The sequence below is a fragment of the Drosophila mojavensis genome, unplaced genomic scaffold (genome assembly GCF_018153725.1).
Source record: "Drosophila mojavensis isolate 15081-1352.22 unplaced genomic scaffold, ASM1815372v1 contig_49, whole genome shotgun sequence".
Taxonomy (NCBI): Eukaryota; Metazoa; Arthropoda; class Insecta; order Diptera; family Drosophilidae; genus Drosophila; species Drosophila mojavensis.
Genome location: NW_025318872.1, coordinates 2,846,103 through 2,870,204, shown reverse-complemented (window position 1 = coordinate 2,870,204; position 24,102 = coordinate 2,846,103). Strand labels below are relative to the sequence as shown.

At 39.0% G+C, this 24,102-nt stretch overlaps 7 protein-coding genes across 13 annotated transcripts; 3 read left to right on the top strand and 4 right to left on the bottom strand.

Moving 5' to 3' along the window:
* Positions 1-3,025: 3,025 nt before the first annotated feature.
* Positions 3,026-6,070, bottom strand: LOC6577998. Its single transcript, XM_002003893.4, has 7 exons — positions 5,471-6,070; positions 5,235-5,271; positions 4,947-5,182; positions 4,272-4,408; positions 3,927-4,204; positions 3,348-3,868; positions 3,026-3,278 (listed from the first exon to the last, which is right to left on the bottom strand). Exons 1-7 carry the CDS (start codon positions 5,504-5,506, stop codon positions 3,174-3,176), a joined length of 1,350 nt encoding a protein of 449 aa, XP_002003929.3. The 5' UTR covers positions 5,507-6,070; the 3' UTR covers positions 3,026-3,173.
* Positions 6,071-6,217: 147 nt separating this feature from the next.
* On the top strand, positions 6,218-7,445 carry LOC6577997 (ATP-dependent Clp protease proteolytic subunit). Its single transcript, XM_002003892.3, has 4 exons — positions 6,218-6,248; positions 6,362-6,500; positions 6,564-6,989; positions 7,055-7,445. The coding sequence occupies exons 2-4, from the start codon at positions 6,459-6,461 to the stop codon at positions 7,349-7,351; spliced, it is 765 nt and encodes a 254-aa protein (XP_002003928.2). The 5' UTR covers positions 6,218-6,248; positions 6,362-6,458; the 3' UTR covers positions 7,352-7,445.
* Positions 7,446-7,673: 228 nt separating this feature from the next.
* Positions 7,674-12,353, bottom strand: LOC6577996 (cullin-associated NEDD8-dissociated protein 1). The gene is made up of 8 exons (XM_002003891.4): positions 12,085-12,353; positions 11,632-12,015; positions 11,284-11,573; positions 11,049-11,211; positions 9,627-10,985; positions 8,356-9,574; positions 8,144-8,290; positions 7,674-8,075 (listed from the first exon to the last, which is right to left on the bottom strand). Exons 1-8 carry the CDS (start codon positions 12,127-12,129, stop codon positions 7,948-7,950), a joined length of 3,735 nt encoding a protein of 1,244 aa, XP_002003927.1. The 5' UTR covers positions 12,130-12,353; the 3' UTR covers positions 7,674-7,947.
* A 141-nt stretch (positions 12,354-12,494) lies between these two features.
* LOC6577995 (selenide, water dikinase 2) lies at positions 12,495-14,486 on the bottom strand. 2 transcript variants are annotated; one of them, XM_032729430.2, is made up of 5 exons: positions 14,387-14,486; positions 14,149-14,317; positions 13,571-13,946; positions 13,307-13,500; positions 12,495-13,084 (listed from the first exon to the last, which is right to left on the bottom strand). In XM_032729430.2, the coding sequence occupies exons 2-5, from the start codon at positions 14,309-14,311 to the stop codon at positions 12,702-12,704; spliced, it is 1,116 nt and encodes a 371-aa protein (XP_032585321.1). In that variant the 5' UTR covers positions 14,312-14,317; positions 14,387-14,486; the 3' UTR covers positions 12,495-12,701. The 2 variants fall into 2 exon arrangements, with proteins under 2 accessions (XP_032585321.1, XP_002003926.3); XM_002003890.4 differs by having other exon boundaries at positions 14,149-14,314; positions 14,387-14,476.
* Positions 14,487-14,701: 215 nt separating this feature from the next.
* Positions 14,702-17,529, top strand: LOC6577994 (FERM domain-containing protein 5). Its single transcript, XM_002003889.4, has 8 exons — positions 14,702-15,019; positions 15,349-15,453; positions 15,518-15,560; positions 15,633-15,806; positions 15,869-16,248; positions 16,308-16,396; positions 16,548-16,765; positions 16,828-17,529. Exons 1-8 carry the CDS (start codon positions 14,930-14,932, stop codon positions 17,478-17,480), a joined length of 1,752 nt encoding a protein of 583 aa, XP_002003925.1. The 5' UTR covers positions 14,702-14,929; the 3' UTR covers positions 17,481-17,529.
* Positions 17,455-24,096, bottom strand: LOC6577992 (ionotropic receptor 75a). Of its 6 annotated transcripts, XR_006357374.1 has the most exons (10): positions 23,799-24,096; positions 23,250-23,740; positions 22,365-23,192; positions 22,022-22,308; positions 21,823-21,962; positions 21,697-21,763; positions 19,066-19,347; positions 17,901-18,068; positions 17,696-17,847; positions 17,455-17,628 (listed from the first exon to the last, which is right to left on the bottom strand). XR_006357374.1 is itself a non-coding variant. In XM_015165939.3 (7 exons), the coding sequence occupies exons 1-7, from the start codon at positions 23,944-23,946 to the stop codon at positions 18,023-18,025; spliced, it is 2,025 nt and encodes a 674-aa protein (XP_015021425.2). In that variant the 5' UTR covers positions 23,947-24,096; the 3' UTR covers positions 17,970-18,022. The 6 variants fall into 6 exon arrangements, 3 of the variants coding, with proteins under 3 accessions (XP_015021425.2, XP_002003923.3, XP_015021423.2); XR_006357375.1 differs by lacking the exons at positions 17,455-17,628; positions 17,696-17,847 and having other exon boundaries at positions 17,970-18,068; positions 19,066-19,329; XR_006357376.1 differs by lacking the exons at positions 17,455-17,628; positions 17,696-17,847 and having other exon boundaries at positions 17,970-18,068; positions 23,250-23,719.
* LOC6577993 (protein limb expression 1 homolog) lies at positions 18,654-21,263 on the top strand. Its single transcript, XM_002003888.4, has 5 exons — positions 18,654-18,792; positions 19,600-19,791; positions 19,851-20,014; positions 20,073-20,263; positions 20,325-21,263. The coding sequence occupies exons 2-5, from the start codon at positions 19,719-19,721 to the stop codon at positions 20,701-20,703; spliced, it is 807 nt and encodes a 268-aa protein (XP_002003924.3). The 5' UTR covers positions 18,654-18,792; positions 19,600-19,718; the 3' UTR covers positions 20,704-21,263.
* Positions 24,097-24,102: the final 6 nt, after the last annotated feature.

Below are 24,102 nucleotides of genomic sequence, written 5' to 3'. Positions count from 1 at the left end.
CTGCCAACCTGCCCACCTGCCCACCTCCCCACTTGCTCGTTTGCCCGCTTGACTGTCTGGGTAGTTAATGCTTTATTCACGCTCGAATGCCTAATGAAAGAGTCATTACACTCATTCATTCGTTCATTCATTCGTTGATTCGTTCATTCGTTCGCGTTGTTTCCTGATTCATTCATGAGAACACGTGTGCTTTGTTCTTTTTATCCCGCACCTAATTAATTGATTTTCACTGTCCCGACTTTAGCGAGGACTGCATTAATCATACGCCCTGTTAACCCACACCAAAACATAATTAAGTGAATACAGGCCTTTCCCTGCGGCTGTTAACTATTTGCAAAAGTTCGATTCCGCAGTGGGGGCAAGGGAAAATATGTAGATTGACAGAAGGGAAAAGAGAAGGAAAACTAATAGAAAGTAGCTATATATATACGCTTTACGAACTAAAGGGTAATCCAAAATTGAGAGAGAAGTAATGTTTCAGCGACTGAGCACTTTTAGCAAAAAGCTGATATTCCAATAATTGATACCCTTTCATTTCTGCATATATAAGAATCAACGCATGCACACACATACACACACGGATATACCAAAGTTTGGTCTACATCGGTATCCAAAATAAAAAAAAAATAAATAAAATAAAAAAATAAAAATAATAAGTAAGAAAGCTGTAGTCGAGATTGCCCGACTACGAGATCCCCTGAACCCTTCGAGCAATAGCTGTTTCAATCATTTTTCGCGTCTTTCTGCTTACACAAGACACACACACGCACACACACACACGCATACACACACAGGCATACACACACATATACACACACATCATACGCACACACACACACGCACACACAGAGGTATGCACGCACGCATAAACACGCATTGGCTGCAGTGGTGGCTTAATAAGGGAACCTAATTGTTCAATAACTTTTCTTGTGGATGTACTTTCTTCATGAAACTTTCCATTTATGATTATATCATGGATATGCACGTATTTGCCCACAAGTCTCTAGTATTTGAAATACGCCTTTTACAAATGTGAGGGTGAGGGGGTAAATTAGGGGTGGGGGTAAATTTTGACAAAAACCGAAATTGTATAAAATGCATATAAGTATACATTTAAAAATTTGGAGACTCTAGCTTTAATGATGTAGGAGATATAAATGTATTACTGGTTTTCCATAATGATTTTAATTGATAACAAAATAACGGGGCAATTTATCGATATTTAAAGCAAAACTCGATATGCGCGTGCTATACACGGACCTAGGAAAAAAATTTCAAGTCTCTAGCTCGACACGTTCAAACATACGGACAGACGGACGGACGGACAGACGGACGGATGGACAGACGGAGAGGGCTAAATTGACTCAGCTCGTCGCCCTGATCAATAATATATATAGTTTGTGGGGTCTGCCTCCTTTTGCCTGTTACATACATTTAACAAAACCATTATACCCTGATTTCCCATTGAACATGGGATCAGGGTATAAAAATAGTATAAAATATACATAAAACTAAATGCAATATTTAGAGATTGTAGCCCTTCATATGAAAGAGATATAATAAGTAAACTGAATTTCAATCCGGGTTTTAATTCCCCATTCGCGCACACAGCTAACTTCTGTACATAACTTCAGCACAAATCTACCAGTTTGGTAGATTTTTATTGGACATTATAACGGATTAGTTGTTGATCTATGAAACAAGATCGACTCCGAGGCTGATCTAGAATATGCAAATCAATCCATATTTGACGAACCTATCTAGAACCCTGTCAAATCTAAAGAGCTGCAATAGGTAAATTCGTCCTTCGTATACAAAGTCTGCATTCAAGAATATTTGGCCGTGACCTGGTAGAGAGCGACCATATTTTATTTTACAGTTATATACATAGCAATTGGATATACACAGAGAAAAGGCGTGCATATATACCAAAATACATGCATACATTCATTCATATAATATATACATACATACATACATACATACATAGACGCCTCTACTACGATTTTCCAACTATGTATATCTATTGGAGGTGGAGTCGATAATGGCATTTAATATTTATGGAAGCTCGAAGAGTAAAATATAATATTGATAATTGATTAATATTATTTATTTAAGATGCAGGAAACATAATTCAGCTCGGCAACAAGCTAGCCCGACGTCGCGACGTATATAAATTATGCATGATTTATGCATCTGGCATCGACTATCGTATGCGCGATGTATGAGCACGCGAGCCGATATCATACGAATAAAAGCTATTGTATTTGCGTATATACATATGTGTGCACATAGATTATATAATGACAAGCTGTGTTTACCGAATACAATCAGAAGGAGGCTGCTGCTGCTGCTGCTGCTGCCATCAGGACTTTGCCAAGTCCTGCGAATCAATTAAAGTAGCTTTTTGGCCAGGGCTTTGCCTTTGACATTTGCAGCTTAGTTGGCCCGCCTCTGACAACTTGACAGTTTTATTGTTGGCCATTTACCAGTGGCCTGACCTCTGTGCTCGGATATCCGCGCGGCAGATAACGCTTAATAAGGCATTAAATAAATAAATAATTGTTTTGCACCAAGTCAAGTTCAACAAATGCCAATAAATTGGCAACTACAAGCACAACAAGCCAGGTTATAATCAAAATAATCAAAATAAAATCATATAAGAAAAAACAAATTAATGTCGTTAAATGAAACAGCTTCTCTGTTCACGAATGCTAGTATATATGCCATCAATATGTATAAAACCAATCAATGAAAATTTTGCAAATAATTTACACTCCCTAAACCTGAGGAAATATATCTAAAACAGAGCCCATAGGCAAGTCCAGGTGATATGTGTATATAAATCTATTATAGCTTGAATTCAATTGAAAATTAATTTAATGTTTCTACCTTCAATACAATAGAATTAGAATATATGATTTCTATAGATAAGCTAAGATAAGAGGTCTTCAAGATGTAGATGTATGTTTCAAACCTAAAGTTTGTAAAAGACTTTCACTGAATTCATTCATTATTCATTTCATCTAATTGCTTTATTCTCTATATAAAGTAAAGGTACACTTGATAAATGCATATGATATACATAGCTCGAAGACTAATGCTAAATGCAGAGCACTTTCGGCTATTTATTTTGATTTCTTTTTTAGCTGCTGAAGTATTTCCCGTTTCGTTTATTGAACCGTAGCTCGACCTGCATAACCTGTGTTGAACCCGGAGGTGAACTGGCGATGTCTTAGTTTTTTCTCGTTGTGCACGCGCAGTGCTATCAAACAGCTCTGGAGGTAGAGGAATTATTAGTATTAGCGAGTTATATAACAGCATGGGCCGGTTCTAATTGCACTTACAATCGAGCAGCAAAGCGTAATCATGAATACAAAAAACGAGCTAATGAGCAGGGCGCCGCGACACTGCGACGTCAAATCGATTAGAAGGCCCACCTTTTTGTTCACCTGCCCGGGCATTATAACGGTGTACTCTATGTTCTCTTTGAAGCGCTTGAACTCCGAGGCAGCAGTGGAATTCCCAGCTCGTTGCATCATGGGACCGTTCACTGTAGTTGTATTTGCTGTAGATTCCGTTGCCGATTCAATCTGTCGTCGCTTGCGGCCGTGGCCCGAGGGTTCGTAGAGATCGACGCAGAAGTCGGGCGTGCAGTCGGCCATGTCGATGCAGGCCTTGATCTGCGAGTGTATCCAGAGAGTGGCCTTCTCCTTCATCGAGCTGAGCAAAAAGGCCTCAAAGTCGAGAAACACCTCGTTGGGTCGATCCCGATATTTGGCCGGCTGATGGGGAATAATTGTGGCCAGCTCCCGATTGCGGCAACCGTTGTGCACCAGGGAAACAGAGCCCGTTGCAAGTGGATTCTCTGATTGATAATGCGACGATAGAAGAATCATGCACACCTAAAGACACCTGCCACTTACCCGGATCTGGCGACACAGTCACCTCCATCAGCTTCACATACTTCCACACCGACTGGCTGATGCGTGCTCGCAGCTGCAGCTTGGTGCCCAGGGGCACGGCCTGATCCACGGCCTGATCGTTGTCGGCCAGCAGAGAGGCCGGATCATTCGAGGAACTGACTGGGTTGTTCGTGCCGCTGACACGTGCTATGGGCGGCGCCTCCTTATACAGCGCGACCTCATACTCCAATCTATTCGGCATCTCCTCAACTATGCCCGACACACGTGCGCCATGTGGACTGCAACGAAATATAGATATATAAATATAAATACCAGTAACAAAGATTCTGCCAAAGCTCTACACACAACGAGCCCGCGAATCCAGCCGCCTTATTCCCTATTACTGTTGGCTCTGGCGGCTTGCACATGATGATTAGCTCCTGGTCCGATTGCATCACAACGCCAGGAAATTGGGGAAACCAAATGCGAACGTGAACGAAGCCCTGCAAATGAGAATTATATTCAATTTATGAAGTAGACGAAGGAGTCTTCAGTAACTTGATATGCGCTTAGCAGTAATCCAGCTATCAGTGTATAATATATACTGGGGATGACAGCAAAAGAATAAAAAGATATGGCGGAAATATCTACTCCCATTAAGGGGTGGCTGATTGTATTGTAACTGTATTTTTTACTTATTTAAAGCCAGAACTCTCTCTTCATTTTCATAAAAAGAATATACGCATATATATACATATATAGATATTGCGTGGAAAATGGAAAAATGGATCTGTGTTATGAACCGTGCATGAGTATTCTGCAGTCGGGAATGCCCACTACAACGTTCTCGCTTGTTTAGTTTCTAACTAGAAAGTTGGTATAGGCAAAAGATCTAAACACTATATATTGAGGCGGCAGCCGCATAAATATTCACGATTTATTTTGTCTCTTTACGACGTAATTCATAAAGAGGGACAGACGACGATATGGACATTACAAAAAGCCAATATACTCTTTTCAATCAATCAAAAATCTACATACGTTTCTTTTGAGCACACCACATTGCGTAAAGTCGTTGATTCTTAATTGATATGTGCGCTCGTCCATATCGGTAATATCCTTTGAAATCAGACAATGCGGATTCAAGTCCTTGAGGCCACTTCGATCATCCGCAAACATGGGCACGCCTTTAAATCCAGCTGGCCTCTTCAGCGTGGCCGTTATCAGATCCTCACTTTTCGAGCCCGAGTTGGAAAATGTGCATTGAACATCAGCGACTGTTCAATGAAATAAATGTAATTATTATATTATGCGTTTTATTCAACTTACCTTCATAATCCTGGGCAGTGCAGAAGCATGGAACAACCTAGGGCAAAGTAGGTTATTGAAAGGGTTATTAAGAAAGTTAGACTCCAATGGGAAGTTTGTAAAAGACTACAGTCCAACTAAAAAACTATTTAATCTAAAGAGGGGCACTTGAATATTTGTTGTGGACTTAAAGTCATTAAGTTAATCAACATTATGCCAATATAATCCTTGTATTTATAACGCACAAGCGTACCTACCATTAATATCATAATTCTTATGAAGTGGTGTAACATTTTTATTAAACAAAAAACGAAAACTGATTTGGAAATATTTGAGGAGCGCTTTAAACCACATCCAATCGGTTTAAAAGTAAATTGCAGAATGAAACTAGAGTAGCAGTTGGTAAGATGCAATTACCTTGATCTTGGCTGCGTGAATTCTAGTTCAATACAATTGCAACATTTACGTAGCATATGTGCAAAGCCACACACAAACGCCCATATATCAAGCCAAACAAACAAAGTAGCAAAAAAAGTCTATGTGGCGCGCTTCAGCGGTCACAGTGGTGGAAAAGATATTAGTACTGATTGCCACTTTGTATTTGCTGCAATTTTAGGGCAAATTTTGCAACATATCAAGAATACATACATTGCCGATATTTAAACAATTGGAAATAAATAAAAATAAATTATTTTCTTTCAAGCAGTGTTGTTAATACATAGAGTACATATGTATGTATGTATATTATGTCGTATGTCGGCAGTCAGCATACAGTAGTGGCCCAGCTAGCAGAGCATAGCAAAACTTCTGTCTTCCGAATTAAAAAAAAAAAATCAAAGTTAATAAAATGATAAAATATACTATAAGTCAAGCCCTGCATGTAAACAATATATACTCAATTACTTATTCAAATAACAATTTTTTAACTGTATTTCTTAAAATTTGCACATCAGCTGTTCTTTGCGGGCTATCGATATTTACTATCGATTACGAATGGAGTGAGTGTTTTCTATAAGTGCTATCACATACGTATATGTAATTTCTTTTGGTTTTTTTTTTTTGTTTTTCCTTTATTGCTTACGAAATATCTAATAACTGAGCAGTCTGTGTTATAAATTATTGTTTAAGCTATGATTTTTACTGCCTAGGGAGGGACACATCTCAGCCTCATAAAACCAGCTGTTTTGCGGATTTTGCGATTCAGTTTGATAAAAAAAAAAGAGAAACAACACCAGCGAGGGAATTATGTTCAGGAACGCCGGCAGTCGATTATTTCGTGGTTTACACGTAAGTGAAATCTGCTACAACTGAAACATAAATAATTGGTAATTCACCCCCACGTTGATTCAGAGGCAGTGCAATACGACCGCGCAGCATGTGAGGGGTATAAATCTGATACCCATGGTTGTTGAACAGACGGGCAGAGGAGAGCGGGCATATGATATATTCTCTCGTCTCTTGAAGGAGCGTATCATTTGTCTTATGGGCAACATTACAGATGATATCAGCTCTACGGTCGTTGCTCAGTTGCTCTTTCTGCAGTCAGAAAATGTCAACAAGCCCATTCATTTGTATATCAATTCACCCGGTGGCGTGGTTACGGCAGGTCTTGCAATCTATGACACGATGCAGTATGTGAAGCCGCCAATAGCGACGTGGTGTGTGGGCCAGGCTTGTTCTATGGGCTCCCTACTGCTGGCAGCTGGAGCACCTGGCATGCGTTACTCCTTGCCGAATGCACGCATCATGATACATCAGCCGTCCGGAGGAGCTCAGGTAAAGTCGACTAGCTTTTAGGTCTAAAGATTCTATCTGTTAATTGAATCGGTCTTGTTTTTCAGGGTCAAGCCACGGACATACTTATACATGCGGAGGAGATCATCAAGATAAAGCGTCAACTAACGAATATATATGTGAAGCATGCGAAAAATTCCTACGACGAGATGTGTTCGCGTATGGAGCGTGACCATTTCATGACCCCAGAGGAGGCCAAGACCCTAGGCATAATTGATCATGTGCTTGAGCATCCACCAGAGACGGTTTCAGATAGTGGGCCAACATCTGATGGCGGACCAGCAACAGGCAAGCTAATCTCCGAAGCAAATACAGAGAAGAAGAGATCCAAACAGTCGGGCTAATTTATAGAATTTTTGAAATTCCGAAGAAAATCTGAATTTTTGAATTGTAACTCATTGGTTAGGTCACATTAAAAATTCTTAGAATATTCAGGAATTCAGTTGCCTTTCAAATTTCTAAATTAACGATCATTTAAATATGTTGCTGCTTGCGACAAACAACAATTTAGTTATAATAATGTAAATATAAATAAATAATTGAACATCAGAAGAGTCTAGAAAACAATAGAACTAACATTGACTTCCGTTTGATACTTTTCAAAGAAAATTTAAATTAGAAATTGTAATTTGTTAACAAGAAATCTTTAAAATACAAATTTCAAAATCCATTTTTCATGAAAAATTTTATTTAAATGCTGATTCATTTCATACTGCGCGCCTATGTAAATGTTGGAATATATATCCTTTATCATAATAGAGTATATATATTTCAAATCATTTGGAGCAGTATTACAAATCGGTTTATTGCTTAGTTAAAAAAAACTAATGGCTGTATCAGATATAGACGATACAATTTTGTGTTCACACATGCTTATTACATTATTTATCAATAAAATTATAATATTCATAGAACAGCGCGCGCTATCAAAACACAATATTTAAGTCTGGTCCATGGCAATGTCTGAATTGCCAGTAATGGAATCCTTCTGCACATAATCATAGATTTTACACAGTTCCGGAGTCTCCTTAATTGACTTTAAAAAGTCTAGTAACTGCTGGTTTTTGTCTGCAAGCAGATTTTAAGAATTAATTGTAATGTACTTGAAGATATCACTTATTTTAGATAGTACTCACTTGCTTTGGGTATTTGTGAGAGCGCAGATACCGCTCGTAGAGCGGAGCGCTTGAGTTCGTCTTGTTTCTCGTACTCTTGCTTCACCGAATTGGCCTTTACCTTGTGGGTGCAAGTGTCGCGTAGCTGTTGCACAAATTGATCCAGACCTATTTAAAAAAAAATATATTTAGCAGAGGTTTTTTTGAAAAGCACTAAAAGATCGATCACATACGCAACAAAACCTTATCGGGGCACAAAACTGCCAGACGCGCTGTCATGAGGTACGTCAACATTTTAATATCATAATGATCACTTAGGCCAGCCTGAACGTGATCCATGAACTGCATAATGTCCACACGGTCCAATCCCTGTTCGAGCAAAGTGTACATGCATTCGAATGCTGCTTTTCGTATATCCAATCCATCATCAACAGTGTGTTTAAACGGGCCCATTTCGACTTCACGTATGAGCTCGCTCTTGACCTTTGTCTCAGAATACAGCCAAGGCAAAAGTGTGGGTAGCAAATCGCGAACCAAGCTCGGCTTATTGTGCACAGCCGAATTGAAGGCTACCAGAGCGACGCGACGTACTTGCGGATCCGGATCGCGAAGTGCGAAGAGAAATTCACCAATGCTCTGCTTTAGTAGAATGTCAATTGGCTGCGGCTGGTCGGATATGGTGAATTTAACGGAGGATACGACAACGGTGCGCATAGTAGCACTTTCAGAACGGAGAGCTTGCTGTAATTGAGGCAACAACTCCTCTGGATTGACAAGCACAAGCTTTCCCAAGCACTCGGCTACCACGTTGCGTGAACCTTCCTCTGAGCACTCGCAATGCTTGAATAATTGCGCCCATATCGACGGCACCGATGGGAGCAGCTGCGCTAGACCGTTGGGTGTAACAGAGAGCGATGAAATCACCTCCTTCAATGAGTGGAGCAATAAATATTGTCGCTTGGGCTGAGCCTCGATCTCCTTCAAAATGAGCGGCAAATATGTTTGCAGGCTGCCCACAGAGACGGCGCCCAGAGCATGCGAAGCTGCCGCTTTCACATCCTCGGATGTGGCTCCGAAGCATTCAATGATTGTCTGTGGCAGCACTTGAATGGAGCTCAAATCGAAATGTCTGCCGATTTCACCTATTGTCAGCAAGCAGAATATGATCTGGGTATCCTTGTTGCTACGCTTCTGTAGCTCAGACATCAATTGGGTGGCCAATGGAGTCGCCACCTGTGGGCACTGCTGTGTCAGGGCCGCAATGCACTTGGCCGATGAATGATATGCCTGCTTGTGCAGCTGCAGCTGCTCATTGGGATTCCTGGCTGAGGGATCGCTGCCCTTCAGGACGGGCTCCATTAGCTTAGACACCAGCGAGTGATAGTCTAAGCCAGTGAGCTGTGCCTGCACAAGAGCTTGGAATAGATCCAAAGTGCATTGTAATGCAGTGCCCTGAAAGCGATTACAATTACTATTCCGACTATATAAAGAGCTACTGACTCACCTGCAACAAGGGCGAGCGCACTAGAATCAACACCGACGGCAAGAATTTCTCGTGTATGCCAACCAAAGCTTGCGGCTGGCGACGAGCCGTTGTACTCAGTAGAGTGAGCGAGTATTGAGCCACATGAAGATCGGAGTCAGAGATCAATCCCGGTATTTCGACAATAGCAGACTGCAGAACACTTGGCTCAAAGTTCGACGAGTAGTTGATGACGATCTTATTAATAAGATCCAAGGAGTGCAACTTCAAGGCACGATGATTCTTACGCAGGAAGGTGCCCAGGGTGGGCAGGACTTCGTGAAGGATGGGCGAGAGGTCAATGCGCAGTGGAGAAGCTGCAATCATTGTCAGAGCCTTCACGCTGCTTAATCGTGTGACTTCGTTCTTTAAACGTTCCATAAATATGGGCAGACAAACATCCAGTTCACTCTGCAGCAAATCACCCATATTGGCAATGATTTGACCCATGCAGGCGATGGCGCGCTCCTTCACCTCCTGATCGACATCGGTGACCTTCAGTTTCTGCAGGGTACATGCATACACCTGACCCACAAAAGGGGTAACATCGAAGTCAGACTTGACTGCATTGGCGCCCAAAGGACGAACCACCTTGACTAGCTGCTGCAGCACTAACAGCGCCTCTGTGGCAATCTTGTAGAACGGGTCGAACACCGACGTTACCACCAGGGGCACCAGCAATGGAATATGTGGATGAAAAACATGTGGCTGATGACCCTGCAACAAAGAGCAGAGGAAGCCCAGAGACTCGATTTTCATGTTGCTCGTGGAGCCCTTGTCGTTCAGCGAATAGCTAATGCCCGGCACGATGCTGTCTAAATGGGGGCCAAGGGCGCCTGGCAGGCTATTCAAAAGCTCGCGCAGTAACAGGAAACAATCCTGACGTGTTTTCATCGACTTCTCTCGCATTAGCGGCTGGATTGCTTTGATGATCTGCGGCAGCTGCTCGATTAGCAGCAGAGTCGGTCCAGATACCTGATCCATGGAGTCCGGATCATGGGCCATATCGTCTGCAGGACGTGTGTTACGCAGCAGTGCAACGTATGCATGAAATATATCAGATTTAACATTCTCTTCGCGCTCCTTAAAGCGAGCTATCAATGCTGGACTCAGTGTACGATAAAATTCCTCAAGCAGTTCGTGACGTGTAGCAATCAGAACTTCAAGACATTTAGCAGCGGCACGACGAACTTTCCAGCTCATATCGTCGTCATCGCTGTATTCCTCGCTGTCCACATATTCATCCTCTTCGGTGTCCATGGCAACGCCTGTTTCACCGTCATCGGCCTCATAGTTGTAGTTGGGATCGTATGTGACGTACTTCAGGCACAATTCGAGTATCTGAATTCGAAACAAATTAAATTAGCTATCAATTCCAATTGACTGGGATGTGGCATGACACACCATGGGAATATGTGGAGTAATAGCGTCTGGGCAACGCAGCACAAATGCCTCACAGGCTTGAAGACAAAACTCACGCAACTCATCATCATCCCGTTGGCTATATTGCTTCAACAAGATCATCGAACGGTCAATATGATTGCACAAGCGATGACCAGCCTGACGACTAGCGGTAAAGCGGTAAAGAAATATGTTAAAATTCTGCACTGCTTTCTTGATCCATAATCAATAAAAATACCAAATAGAGGCCAAGCATTGTATGTATGTGCGCACAGCCCCAGGATTCTGTGGATTCTCCAGACCCTCCAGAAGATGATCGACCACTCCATTGTAAGCATTGCTATTCGCCTGTACCAAGAGCACAGAAAGCGCCACAATTGTGCGTTTGCGTACAGCTTGACGAGGGGACGCCAGCTGTGGATTTAGAGCCTTTAATATGGTGCTATGGAAGGGCACCAGGAACTCTCCAAAGCGTGAAAGCAAGTCCGACAATATGTCCAGCGACTCCAACTTAACTGAAACATCCTCCTGCAAGGGAATTGTTTTACCACAGCTCATATGTATATGCTACAAAATTTGTGCTCACCTTCTCAATGGCGATACTAAGTTTGCCTGTTATGCGCTGGCATACATTGGGGGCCAGCGAATTTGAGGACTGTGGCAACTCAGCAATGACAGTTTTTAGGCCAATGCTTGAGATATCGCGCAGCTGTTCCACGTTGGACATCATGTTGCCACATAGCGAGTCGACAATTGTCTCTACTTGATTCTCCTTTACTTTATTGACCAATGGACCGAGACATTTCACAGCCAAATTCTGCACTTCTCCGTTTTTATCCTCGAGTAACTTAAGCACCATACGAACCACCTTTTTCTCCGACTCATCGTCCAGTATAATACTGTCCTTTTGCAGCTCCGTCATTAAATCATTTGTTGCCATGAATCGAAAGTCCTTGTCCGTAGATGTCATCTACATAAAATGCATATGCATATATTAACGTGTTGCTTACCTACGGTTTAATGCATATTCTATACATACTTTTTCCAGCAAATTTGCGATTTGATGATATTGATGCGACGCCATGATCTATATATTTGCTTCAACGGTGTGTATATAAATATATAAATAAATATATATTTATAGATCAATGGAATTATGTACACGGTAGCCGATTATCAATATTGTGACCGTCTCACAAGTTATGTTTTGTCTTAGACAAAATAATAGGTCTACTCAATTTTTTTTTTCCGGCACAAAAATTTGCGTGTTGGAACTGGAAAATGCATAAGTAAAATGATATTATCGATATGCCTGCCTGTTTGATGTGCGATAGTATATCGTGTTGTATCGGCTATTTCTATTCGATAACAATGGGTCCCCGTTATAACATTGCTCGATTCAAACGATTATTAAGCTCTGTTACATTGTAAGTATTAAAAAAACGAGGATTACAAAATGGTTTGCGCGGCTTCGACAACTTTTATTAACTACTTTTATTATTTATTTATTGTTGTTGTTATAAAGAATCTAAGCAAATGTCAAAAAATTTATATTTACATATAAATCAATTCATATTATTTCCCAGCCAAAACCTTTACGAAATAATAATCATAAGTTGAACACTCAGTTTGACTCGTTAAACAAAACAATATTTTTTAAAGTGATACCTCAATGAGTTCAACATTTTCAGCCAATTTTGCAACAGATTTAACCGCATCTTTAACTTCGCCAATAACAAAGGCCTTTTGTGCTCCATTTGTCAATTTTGCAAACTCCACACAAAATTCTTCAGCTGCTTCAGGGCTTAGACAAATGAGTAATCCACCAGATGTTTCAACGGCCTTGCCAGCTTTTAGTTTTGTACATTGTCCAACTAATTCGCCAAACCTTAAAACGTTTTTTATGACAGGCAATTTGTGAATTTCAAATAGAAGCGACTCCTTCTGAAACTCAACCAGATTTTTGGCATGTCCCAGCAAACCGAATCCCGTGATATCTGTTGCAGCATGCGCTTCGTACTTCTTCATTAGCAAAGCAGCTAAAATATAAATATTTTATTAGATTGTTTCTACCACAGCTATACTTAATTGCAGACAATTGATTAACAAAATGATATATATATTTAATATCAGTGGTATTTATAAAGACATTAAAATTTCAGCAATATGGGGGATCGGGAAATTTTTAAAGTTAAAGACTTTTAGAAACAACACACATCAATATAACCACATTAATATTACACATAGTTCCTGCAGCTTACCGTTTCGATTGAGATATGTCATAGATTTTATTGCTATTTCAAATGTTTCCATGATATCTTCGCTCGTATACTCAGTTAGCAGCTTTTCATACTTTTCATTTTTTTCCTTCTGCCAAATTTGAGCACTCGTTGCTAGCTGTGTGCCAAGTGGCTTCGTTAGTATCAGGACATCGCCAGCTTTGCCGTTTGAGGGTCTAAAAAGTTGCAAAGGTGTTAAATATATACAATATATTGATATTCTCTAATACTGAAGTATGTACTTACAATATAATGTCTTGCTTTAGGCAAACGGCAGTCGCAATGCCGCCAATAATACACCAAGGATTAATAATAACATTTTTTATAGTCACATTGCCATAACAGCCGCTGTTGCTCGATGCTCTCTGGAAGCCTTTGACAATCAGGGGAACCACAATATCTCGCTGCTTCTCTGTCAGATTTGAAGGCGCACTAATAAGCATTTCGATTTTATCGATATCCGTGACGCCAACAGCGTATACATCACTCAAAACATTGGCAAAAGCTATGCGGCCCATTGTTTCGGGATCGTCAACTAGAGGATAAAAGAAGTCAACAGTCTGTACGAGCGAATAGTCGGTATGCCGTGATAAAGGTACAACCGCGCAATCCATTCCAGATCCTTTTTTTGGTTTGAAATATAAGTTTATGAATATTTATAATTTAAATACATAAATATGTATATAATTGAAAATTCAAGGTCAAGTTTTAATTAATCTCTGTATGCATTTAGATAAGCATCAGATAAGCATATAATTATAGTTGTTTAAGTTGCAAAATTACTCAAAGTATTTTTATAAATTTTGGAATAACAAAATACTTACCAATATAGTCATCATTATTTTTAGGAGCATTACTAACTATTTCTGTTCCCGTGAGATATTGCTTAAGCTTCTCTTCGGGGACTTTGCATCCTCACCCGCGCAGAGTGGAAAACATGGTTAGGCGAAAATCCGCCTCTAGCCCGTGATCTTCTGGCTGAAACATAGTCTGCTAAAACATTGCAAAATATTGTATATTTATTAGTAATTTAAATATTTTTATATTTATTAGTAAACTTACGTTTTTGCCAAAACAGCTGTTAAGCCGCGTGGAGTATTTGATCGAACTTGAAACGTAACGAGCCAGCTGACTTTGTTCATTTGAACTAAAATCGAGCGCTTATCGATTGCAGCACTATTTGCCGTTGTTTTAATTTAAAGAAAATATTTGCAATATTTTAAGTCATGATTTTATAGTAATGTTTTATATTGTTATGAAGTTACTATTTACTAATATAATATACAAATCTGATACGCCCTTAAATCATAATTCAATTTATAGGCATTTGTCCATTTTTGGTGCTTTTATCTTGTTTGTTTTCTCAAGCAAAAAAAAAAAAACACCCTTAAGAGAAAAGCGAAGGGCGATAAAGGACACTGACATTGTCGGCAAACAAAAGTTTAAAATAACGTTAAAACTAATTAAATTTTAGTACACAACTTTAAAGATAATGAACAAAATCACGATCATAAAACTGAAATAAATTATATTTTTATATACGGTTTTTAGTGTTTTTTTTAATTAAAGCACTGGCTAAAGTCGATAATAAAGTCTAAAAATAAAATGTTTAAAAGTAAAAACGAATGTAATGTTGTGTACAAGTGCACTGTTCGCCTGCTTGATGATTCGGATGTCTTAGAATGCGAATTCCAGGTGAGCTTAGGCAATAAAATAGTTAAATCTGAGACTGAATACATTTTCGGCTTTAAGAAGGGAGAAAACCAAGGAAAATCAACGCTGTTTTGTTGTGCATGTGTGTATGAGTATGTAAATGTGTGTGTGGGTGGGTCTGTGTGAGCATGTGTGCGTGTCTGCAGAAATAAGAATAAGGGCGTAACTACCTCAGCTATAACAAACCCAAAAATCCAAGTTAACAGTTTTTTTATGAATTTAATTTAAAAATGTATTGCCGAATACCCTCTCTCTCTCTCTCTCTCTCGCTGTCTTTCTCACTCTCTTGTTATCATTCATTCTTATTACAGCCATTCCACAAAGGAATTTACCTAGTCGACCATATATGTAGGCAATTAGATATTAAGGAAAAGGACTATTTTGGCTTACGCTATGTAGATACGGGAAAACAAAGGGTAAATATGAGTCAATAGTATGGTATTTAGGTATGTTTTATTTAACATATACATTTATTTTTAGCACTGGCTTGACCTGGCCAAATCCATTTTAAAGCAATGCAAAGGTATTTAATTAAATTGAATTTCCTTAATAAAATGAGTATAACCTAAAATAACTTTTTTGATTTTGTTTTTAGATATAGATCCTGTACTATTTTCGTTACGTGTTAAATTTTATCCAGCAGATCCATTTCGCCTCACCGGCAATGGACGCATCATGCTCTTCCAGCAGCTGAAGAGAGATCTTCGTCATGGGCGCTTATACTGTTCGATGGGCGAGGCAGCTGCCTTGGGTGCACTTATCGTGCAGGGTAAGATCCTGCTATAAATAACATTTTAGCAAATTGATGCATAAACTCTTTGTAATTTCCAGAGGAACTCGGTGATTATGACGAGCTTATACACGTGGGAAACTATGTGTCGTCATTGGACTTGGCTTTGCGTCAAACCGAGAGTCTGGAAAAGAAGATCATAGAGCTGCACAAGAAGCGAAAACCTGGCCAGCACCCCTCCGTCGCCATGGACGAATTCATGGGCATCGCGCGGGGCCTAGAGACATATGGCATTGATCCGCATCCCGTAAAGGATCATCGCGGCTCACTGCTCTACGTGGGCATCAATCATGCGGGCATCAGCACCTTTGTAGCTGGCAAACGGTCGCAACACTTTCGATGGAATGAAGTGCATAAAATTAATTTCGAGGGAAAAATGTTTATTGCACACTTAAGCTTTACGGATGCCAGCCGAGAGCCCGTAAGTGAAGCCCTTGAAGCTGTATAACTAACTATACATATTAACAATGATAATTCTAGAAAAAACACACAATTGGCTTCAAGTGCCCATCAGGACCCGCTTGCCGCTATCTATGGAGATGCGCCATCGAGCAAATGTTATTTTTCACGTAAGTATATTTTGAAGTTTACGAGATTCTTGCAGAGGAATGAATAAGAGCTTTAACTCGATCAATGCAAGGGATATCAGTCATATTTACTTATTAAAGCCAACGCTGTTTTTGTTTTTTTTTTTTTTTTTTTTTTTTTTTTTTTATTCAGATTGCCAAATAGCCAGCATGCAGCTGTTGTCTCTGGCGGTGGCTTTTTCTCCTGGGGCACCAAGTTCCGTTATACGGGTCGAACTGAACGCGAGATATTGACTGAAAGCATAAACGCATTACGCGAGCAAAAAATGACCAATTCAACTTCGAGCAAGCGCAAAGCGAGCAGTGTACCAGCCACGCCCTCCAGTCCGCAGGGCGACCTAGCACAAATACGTAAGCCGTAAAGCGTTTCAAATTACCCCACTGATAAATATTAATTCTGTATAATTTTACAGGCTACAGCAGCTTGCCACGTTCCACAATGTCCGAGCCACTGGGCTGTTCCATGGCGCCGAGTATTCTCATCTATGGCCAAGACACTGGCGTCAATGGTAGTCTTCAAATGCCTAGCCTGGAGCCGGTTTGCGAAGAGGCGCGTCTTCGCTCCTCGAATATAGATAGACTCAATCACATGGGTTCCGATTTATCCGGCTATGCGTTCCGTGACTCCATGGAGCATTCGTCCACGGAGAGTGGACTCACGGCGAGCGGATACGACGCGGCTGGAAAGCCGCGTGGGAACCAGAATGACTCTAAACAGCATCTTTATTATTCATCCAAGCAGTACTATGCGCTGCCCAATCCCGCCTTAAATTCAAGCTCTTCCGTCGGTATCGCCAGTGGGAAACATTCAGGCAAATTTTCACGCACACACTCCAATCCCAATAATGGTGGCAAAAGTTTACGTAAATTCCATTTATTACACGCCTTTATACCATCCGTTATCTTCGTTGTAATCGCAATGGCTGGTACAGCTGTCCTCATCATGGAATCAGAGCTGGAAATGTTTGAACGCGTACGAAACTCTCCCGAAATGCTTAGTTTGCGCTATCAGTATTATCAGCCCCTAAAAGAGTTTATCATTGAAAAACTAGGCAAAAAAGTGTAATTTTTATTCACAGGACTTCATATATAAACAAATATATGAGTTAAAGTCATTTTAAGTTTTTTTAAATGTTACAATTGGAATATCTTTGGAAAATAAACAACAATTTTTGATTCCAGTCTCTCCCATAGCAATATTTCAAGAACTAATACTAAAATCAAGATATCAATGATATATGCATCCAAGATCGACTCTTACTTGGCCACTGGGCAACTTACACGAGCTTTACAGCACCACCGGCTGTTTTTTATAGCACTCTGTTAGTAGGCGACGCACATTTTGGGTATGCTGTGAAACTTTCTCTCTTTCTGAACATGTTTATGTTAATTAAAATGAATAATCCTTTGCAAGATATTTCAAAAACAAAATTCTGAAAATTTAGTGCCGGATAAATTTAATTTTTTAATAAATGTCAGAAATTACCTTTTATAATTAAAAATCAGCATTTCTTTTGTGCTTGAAAGTAATTTTTTTATATCTTTAAGCATTAGCATCATAGTTACATCCAAGGCCAAATTAGGTATTGCGATAGCTATATGTATATATTAGGCTTGATCCTGTATAGCTATTTCTTTGTGGACACGTGTATGTCTGAAAAAACGATTCCATCTGTACAGATAATATATTTATATATATTATATATTATATATATTTTTTAATACATATATAAACCGAAGAAAAAATCAATCTGACAAGACACTTAAATCTATTATATCGTTAAGAAATAAAGAAATTGATAGGGAAGAATTTTACCAGTAATTGGATATGCATACCAGCCATATATTGTATGATGTATGGTTAGTGATATCTATATAACCAATTAATTTATTAAAAAAAACTGTTGAAAGAGCTTTTCCAGTTTGATAGTATTTCCATCGAAACATTTTTTAATTGCATTGTCACATTTTTTTTAGACTCAATTCCCAATAAAATCACAAAAATTAAAATATGAGATAACGTGTAAATTAGGTAATACAAATATTTGATTTTCCAAAGAAGAAACTAGCTTTGCAACAATAAACTTAATTTCCGTGTTTTAATTCAGTTATTCAAATATATCGATAGCTATCGGCAACATTTGATGCGATCAATTGTTGAGAATGGGAATACTATGTACGACGGTCACACAATCATGTTGCCAACCACATAAGGAGCCCCTTTTTTTTTTTGTTGTTGTAGTATGATGATAAAATCTGACGAGCAAATCATTAAATTTGTACCTTATCCAACACTTGCGACAAAGCTTATGTACGATCACATAGTGAAAAATTGCAAACCGATATAATTGAACAGTAGTCGGCAATGAAAATCACAGGTTGGTTTTATTGTGCTCAACAAGTTGGTCACTTGCAAGTGCATATTTAAAAAATGCATAAAAGTATATGACTACGTGTGTAGCTATTTTTTAGCTTTTGTGAGTTGGCGTAGAGGTGTGAACGCCATTTTATAATTATTAGATACAAAATAAGGATTGTAATAGATTAAAACACACAAGTCAAGAGACAAAATAATAAATTTTAATGCGCAGGTATTTGATTTGTGTGGGGCAATAAAAAAAGACATTTACAGTTGACAAAATTTAGTTCACCTATTTGTAAGTATGCATTCATGTATGTACGTATCTCCATTTATATGAGTATGCGTGTCGTTTGTCCACAGTCATTTAACGGCTTACATATGTATGTATGCGTATACATATACATATATTAATTATGGGTTTCAAGTGTGTATACTCCTTGTACCACTTGTAAAATATGCACATACAACTCGCAGACCTACATACATTCATATATGTACGTCTGCAAGCATATTCAGGTGTATGTGTTTGTGTGCGAGTGCCAGTGCGCCGTGTCTGTGGGAGAGGCGATTTCTAAAAGAGCATAAAACAGATGACTTAAGAAGCAAACTGGAAATGCCGATGATGAAATATCAGCGACTTAATCTACTTTTACAAATGCGTAGGGTGTTGAATGAATACATATATGTGCATGTACACTGTGCAAAAAGAAAACGAAGTCGAGAAATTTCCAAACTAACAAGATTATAAGTAGAATATTAAATATATTATTAAATAATGCTATAATATTTTACATGCTATAATATTTTTGCAATTTACTTTCAGTTAAAGATTGACGGATATTGATTGATGAATTTTTAATCCAAGTGTGATGATTTAAGTTACAAATTATATACACTCTTTAGCTCCATTCTTGTACAACAATCACCAAGTGCAAGCGTATAATGGTCTATCCGGAAGAACCCTTCTGGGCTTTGCCAATGGTATCTGGATTATACGAAGATCGAGATTATAGGGGTAAACCCATTTCTATAAATATTTTCAGTATTTTATTTGATATATTTCTTTACTCATAGTTAATGTTGTGGAAGCTTTGCAAGAGTTTTGGCAAATGAAACAATCGCGAGGAGTCGAGCTTAAGAATGGAGCTCTAGTGATCTATGAATCGATTCCATCGAACAGCCAGCCCTATGTGTGCTTCGTGACATTACCTGGCGGCAGTTGTTTTGGTAGTTTTCAGGTATAAATTTTTCAGCAACTCTGATAGAGGAAACATTGCTAACCGTTAACCCTTTCAGAATTGTCCAACGAAAGCGGAAGCTAGACGAAGTTCGGCTAAAATTGCACTCATGAATTCGGTATTTAACGAGCATCCGTCTCGCCGTATAACCGATGAATTTATTGAAAAGGCTGTTCAGGATGCACGCGCCTCTTTCAAAGGAACACCACAAAACAATGAATTACCAGAATCGGGCATCGGTGCTTTTAGGTACGTAAGAAATATTATATTTGAGACTTACATATATAATTTGTAATATATATGAATTTAGGTTCATGCTCGAGGCAAATAAGGGGCGTACGATGCTAGAGTTCCAAGAATTGATGACCGTGTTTCAGCTACTACATTGGAATGGATCATTGAAGGCAATGCGCGAGCGTCAGTGCTCTAGACAGGAGGTGGTTGCACATTACTCCAATCGTAGCTTGGATGATGAGATGAGAGCTCAAATGGCCCTGGACTGGATAGCACGTGAGCAGGAGAATCCTGGAGTGCTGAGAAGAGAATTAGTCTTGGCTGAACGTGAGCTCGAGACGGCACGCATGGCAGGCCGCGAGCTACGTTTCCCTAAGGAGAAAAAGGACATATTAATGATAGCACACAATCAATTGGGTGGCAGCAATTTAGGCGCAGCAGCCATTGAAAACTGAACTGTGGACGACGGTAGAGGTTTATAATAAAGGGGACAACACACTTAGTATACATATATGGAAGACTCCCTTTCTTAGTCTTGGCACCATTATAGCATCGTATATATACATATATGCTATATTCAGAAAGTAATCGACGAAATAATCCGCATTACACAAACAACCGTTTATTTTATTGGCAAAAGAAAACCATATGATCTCGAGTTCTGTTAAATCCGTTAAAGCTCATTTTAAAATAGAAATCAGGAAGACGTGAGAATAATTCATATTTGCTGACAGAAAGAAAATATAAAGGAAAACTCGGTAAAAGAAAAACACTGACAAGTGCAAAATACTTTCGGAATGAAAAATTGTGATTTTAAATACTGAATTTACGGAATTATTTTGAGACTAAACTTAAATAGAATAGTTAAATTTATTGTGTGTATATGCATGTGTATTTATATATCGAAACACTGTCTCAGCGCCAAGCGCAACTCATCCGAGGCAAATAACCATTTAGATAAATTTTTTAAACTAACTTCATCAATTCCTTATAATAAAGTCGAAACGTTTGGCAATGCAGTTATTTTATTATTTGAGAACTTTTCAACAAAATCTTCTTCAATTAGTGCATAAAAAGATTTATATTGATACATAATATACATATGTCGATTGCCTAATCACTAAATAAAACCAATATATTAAAATATCTATCTGGCTTTCTGTATTTCTTACTCGCAAATCTAATTCAATTGATTAGAGGGATTCTGATGTCTAACTGACTACACGGACATTTGAAGCTTTCAAACTCTTTCAACACACGTTCTAATTTGCATCTCTGTATGCAAAGTTTTGTTCAGTTTTAATAGGAAATTTTTCAGTAGGGTATTTATTATGATTAAATGATTCAAAAATAAAATTGAAAAAGTCCAGGAGTGTCTTCAAAATATATATAAATATTACAAGTAAAAAAAAGTTTATGTAAGTCAAAAAAACCTTTTATAATCTTACCTTCGTATTTGCCATTTGACCGATGCTATTTCCAGGCATAATGCAAATAATGCGATTAAGACTCCACCTTAAAGGAAGGCCTTAAGTTAATCGACAACAACAACAACATTCAACAAAATATATTACTTAACAGCGTAAGGAATGCTGAAGAAACACCCGTTATAGTCACTGGATAGACAGTGTATAGAGACTGACATTCCGGTTTCTTCATTTGACGCTGTCGCAGTAGTCTTTCGACCAGCCCAACTTCCCGAGCTTTACACATACTGAAATTTTATATATATAAAGGTATGTCCTAATACGACATGCTATATGACATCCTTACGCTGTTCTAAAGAGTTCGGTATATTGACTATTTTTATGGACAATCCAATTCATAATTTCCACCTCCATTAGACCAGACACCTCGCGTAGATCACATATTTCATTGGCGTCAAACAACTCGGCTATTATGGGATAAGCGTCAACCACTTCGCAGTGAAATGCAAATCCACCCCTCTTTAGATATGGAATCGCATCCTCTATTTGACCATACACACCCATTTCATTGGGACCTCTAGATGCAGACAGTTTCTTGCTTATCAAACGAGTCACAATTGGATTGGAACTTTCCTTTGGTAAACAAACAATTAATAAGTGAATTGGCTTTATTGAAACATTTAACTTACTTTAAATAAAACTTTATAGTATCCTATATCTTCAAACGATACTTTAAGTGGACTATTAGTTATTTCATCCACGGTAGCTGGCCCTAGATCCGAGGAGCTCAACAGTCCACCAACGACAGATGAGGTGTAATAGTTGTACATTACGACGGAGAAAAGAAAAACTGTAAGGACAATGGAACGTGACGGTATATCCCTGGGAATTGGTTCCATTCCCTGTTGGCAAACAGCACCAAAGGTGAGTAGGATACGTTCTGTCCACTTGCTGTGAGAATTCGTAATTGCTGGATGAGAACTCAAATTTCTGCTGTTCCTTATATTAAAAATTCGTTCCTCAATACATTGCATTGCTTGAGAATGCCATCTTTTGCTTAGATAGTCCAGCAGTAGCCAAATGCTGTTAATGCCAATTAAAGTAGCCACGGTGAAGAGCCACACCTGCCTGCTGAAGGGTGCTAGAAAATTTCCACTTTTGCCACGCGTATCCAAATCGGGCGTAAATCGAAATAGGAAAGCTGTCTCAAACTTCCAACTCTGATGAATTGTATCGAACTCGGCGAAACGATTTATACGATTGAATGCTCCAGATGCTGCAATATCTGCTTCATTGCGCTTTATAATGCCCAGCAAGCCGAGTCGAAAAGTTGTGTTGCCCAATCGGCCTGCCCAACCTCTCGAATTGCGAAAGTTGACGGTGAAGTTAAAGAGATCTCGCAGCATGCTCAACAGTTCATAATGATATTTGATAAATGCTGCCACACCCGCATCCTTTGTGGGCCTCGACAGTATGGCTTCAATTTGTTGATTCGTCAAAATGTCCTCCTGATCGATCTACAATAGTGAAACTATGTATAATATACATTCCATCTGATATCACTCCTTACTTACAACACTTGCGCCTCGCAGAGTCAAGCCATTGAATTGACTGCGATATTTGATGCTCTGCAGATCGAATATCTCGTTAATTATAACCAATTTCTGTAGCTCCGTTGATAGTTTTGCTATCAAACGCAATTCTAGTGGTGATTTCAGTTGACGGCCCTTTGAATGCACATCCCAAAGGAAATAGGCGTCGCTTGTTTTATTCACATATGTGAGTTGTGCATTTGGGCCAACATAATCTAAATCGATTGGTAGCAAATCAGTGATGTTCGCCTCAACGCCCCACAGTAGCCACTGATAGGTTTTATTAAAATATCTATTCGCAGACGCCTCTTTTAGCAGTTTAGGAGCGCCTTCACAGGTCGTGTCCACAATCACAGATGTTCGCGCATAGTTTTCTCTTGTTAAAATTGACACCAAGTCATAGGAGCTATTCATATGGACCGGTTGAACAAATTGATTGGCGGCCATGAGTGCTAGAACGTTGAAATACATATCTAAAATTAAATCAAGCATAAGTCAAAAGTGAAGAAGCTATAAATACGAATAACATACCATGCTCAGAGCAGGCAAATATTATGCATTGCTTTGTCCTAACAAGGCGCGTGTTGTAGTCCAATATAACTGAACCCTCCATAGCGAAAATTGTTACAGAAAATATGCTCACCAAGGTGAGCACTACTCTTGTAGCGCTCGAATGCATGTCAAATATCTTTTTTACTGCTATGCCCAAGGCAAACGGCTTTCTTATATAGCATAGTAGGGGCCATAGTTGATTGACATTTTAAATTACAGAAATCACTTCTAAATGCAAATTGAAAAAAAAACTAACGCCTGATAGTGACCAACGAGTCAATAA

What these genes read in the sequence shown, in the direction of transcription:
- LOC6577997 (XM_002003892.3), top strand. Translation starts at nt 6,459, where the DNA reads ATGTTCAGGAACGCCGGCAGTCGATTATTTCGTGGTTTACAC. An exon ending in GATTATTTCGTGGTTTACAC is followed by an intron (nt 6,501 to 6,563) that starts GTAAGTGAAATC and finishes ACGTTGATTCAG; the next exon opens with AGGCAGTGCAATACGACCGC. An exon ending in AGCCGTCCGGAGGAGCTCAG is followed by an intron (nt 6,990 to 7,054) that starts GTAAAGTCGACT and finishes CTTGTTTTTCAG; the next exon opens with GGTCAAGCCACGGACATACT.
- LOC6577993 (XM_002003888.4), top strand. Translation starts at nt 19,719, where the DNA reads ATGGTCTATCCGGAAGAACCCTTCTGGGCTTTGCCAATGGTATCTGGA. An exon ending in CGAAGATCGAGATTATAGGG is followed by an intron (nt 19,792 to 19,850) that starts GTAAACCCATTT and finishes CTTTACTCATAG; the next exon opens with TTAATGTTGTGGAAGCTTTG. An exon ending in GTTGTTTTGGTAGTTTTCAG is followed by an intron (nt 20,015 to 20,072) that starts GTATAAATTTTT and finishes TAACCCTTTCAG; the next exon opens with AATTGTCCAACGAAAGCGGA.
- LOC6577992 (XM_015165937.3), bottom strand. Translation starts at nt 23,946, where the DNA reads ATGCATTCGAGCGCTACAAGAGTAGTGCTCACCTTGGTGAGCATATTT. An exon ending in ACTATAAAGTTTTATTTAAA is followed by an intron (nt 22,309 to 22,364) that starts GTAAGTTAAATG and finishes TGTTTACCAAAG; the next exon opens with GAAAGTTCCAATCCAATTGT. An exon ending in GTCAAATGGCAAATACGAAG is followed by an intron (nt 19,348 to 21,696) that starts GTAAGATTATAA and finishes ATGCTCTTTTAG; the next exon opens with AAATCGCCTCTCCCACAGAC.
- LOC6577996 (XM_002003891.4), bottom strand. Translation starts at nt 12,129, where the DNA reads ATGGCGTCGCATCAATATCATCAAATCGCAAATTTGCTGGAAAAA. An exon ending in TCGCAAATTTGCTGGAAAAA is followed by an intron (nt 12,016 to 12,084) that starts GTATGTATAGAA and finishes CATTTTATGTAG; the next exon opens with ATGACATCTACGGACAAGGA. An exon ending in TGCGCTCGCCCTTGTTGCAG is followed by an intron (nt 9,575 to 9,626) that starts GTGAGTCAGTAG and finishes AATCGCTTTCAG; the next exon opens with GGCACTGCATTACAATGCAC.
- LOC6577994 (XM_002003889.4), top strand. Translation starts at nt 14,930, where the DNA reads ATGTTTAAAAGTAAAAACGAATGTAATGTTGTGTACAAGTGCACTGTT. An exon ending in CGGATGCCAGCCGAGAGCCC is followed by an intron (nt 16,249 to 16,307) that starts GTAAGTGAAGCC and finishes TGATAATTCTAG; the next exon opens with AAAAAACACACAATTGGCTT. An exon ending in GGGCGACCTAGCACAAATAC is followed by an intron (nt 16,766 to 16,827) that starts GTAAGCCGTAAA and finishes ATAATTTTACAG; the next exon opens with GCTACAGCAGCTTGCCACGT.
- LOC6577998 (XM_002003893.4), bottom strand. Translation starts at nt 5,506, where the DNA reads ATGTTACACCACTTCATAAGAATTATGATATTAATG. An exon ending in CACTGCCCAGGATTATGAAG is followed by an intron (nt 5,183 to 5,234) that starts GTAAGTTGAATA and finishes TTCATTGAACAG; the next exon opens with TCGCTGATGTTCAATGCACA. An exon ending in GACTGTGTCGCCAGATCCGG is followed by an intron (nt 3,869 to 3,926) that starts GTAAGTGGCAGG and finishes ATTATCAATCAG; the next exon opens with AGAATCCACTTGCAACGGGC.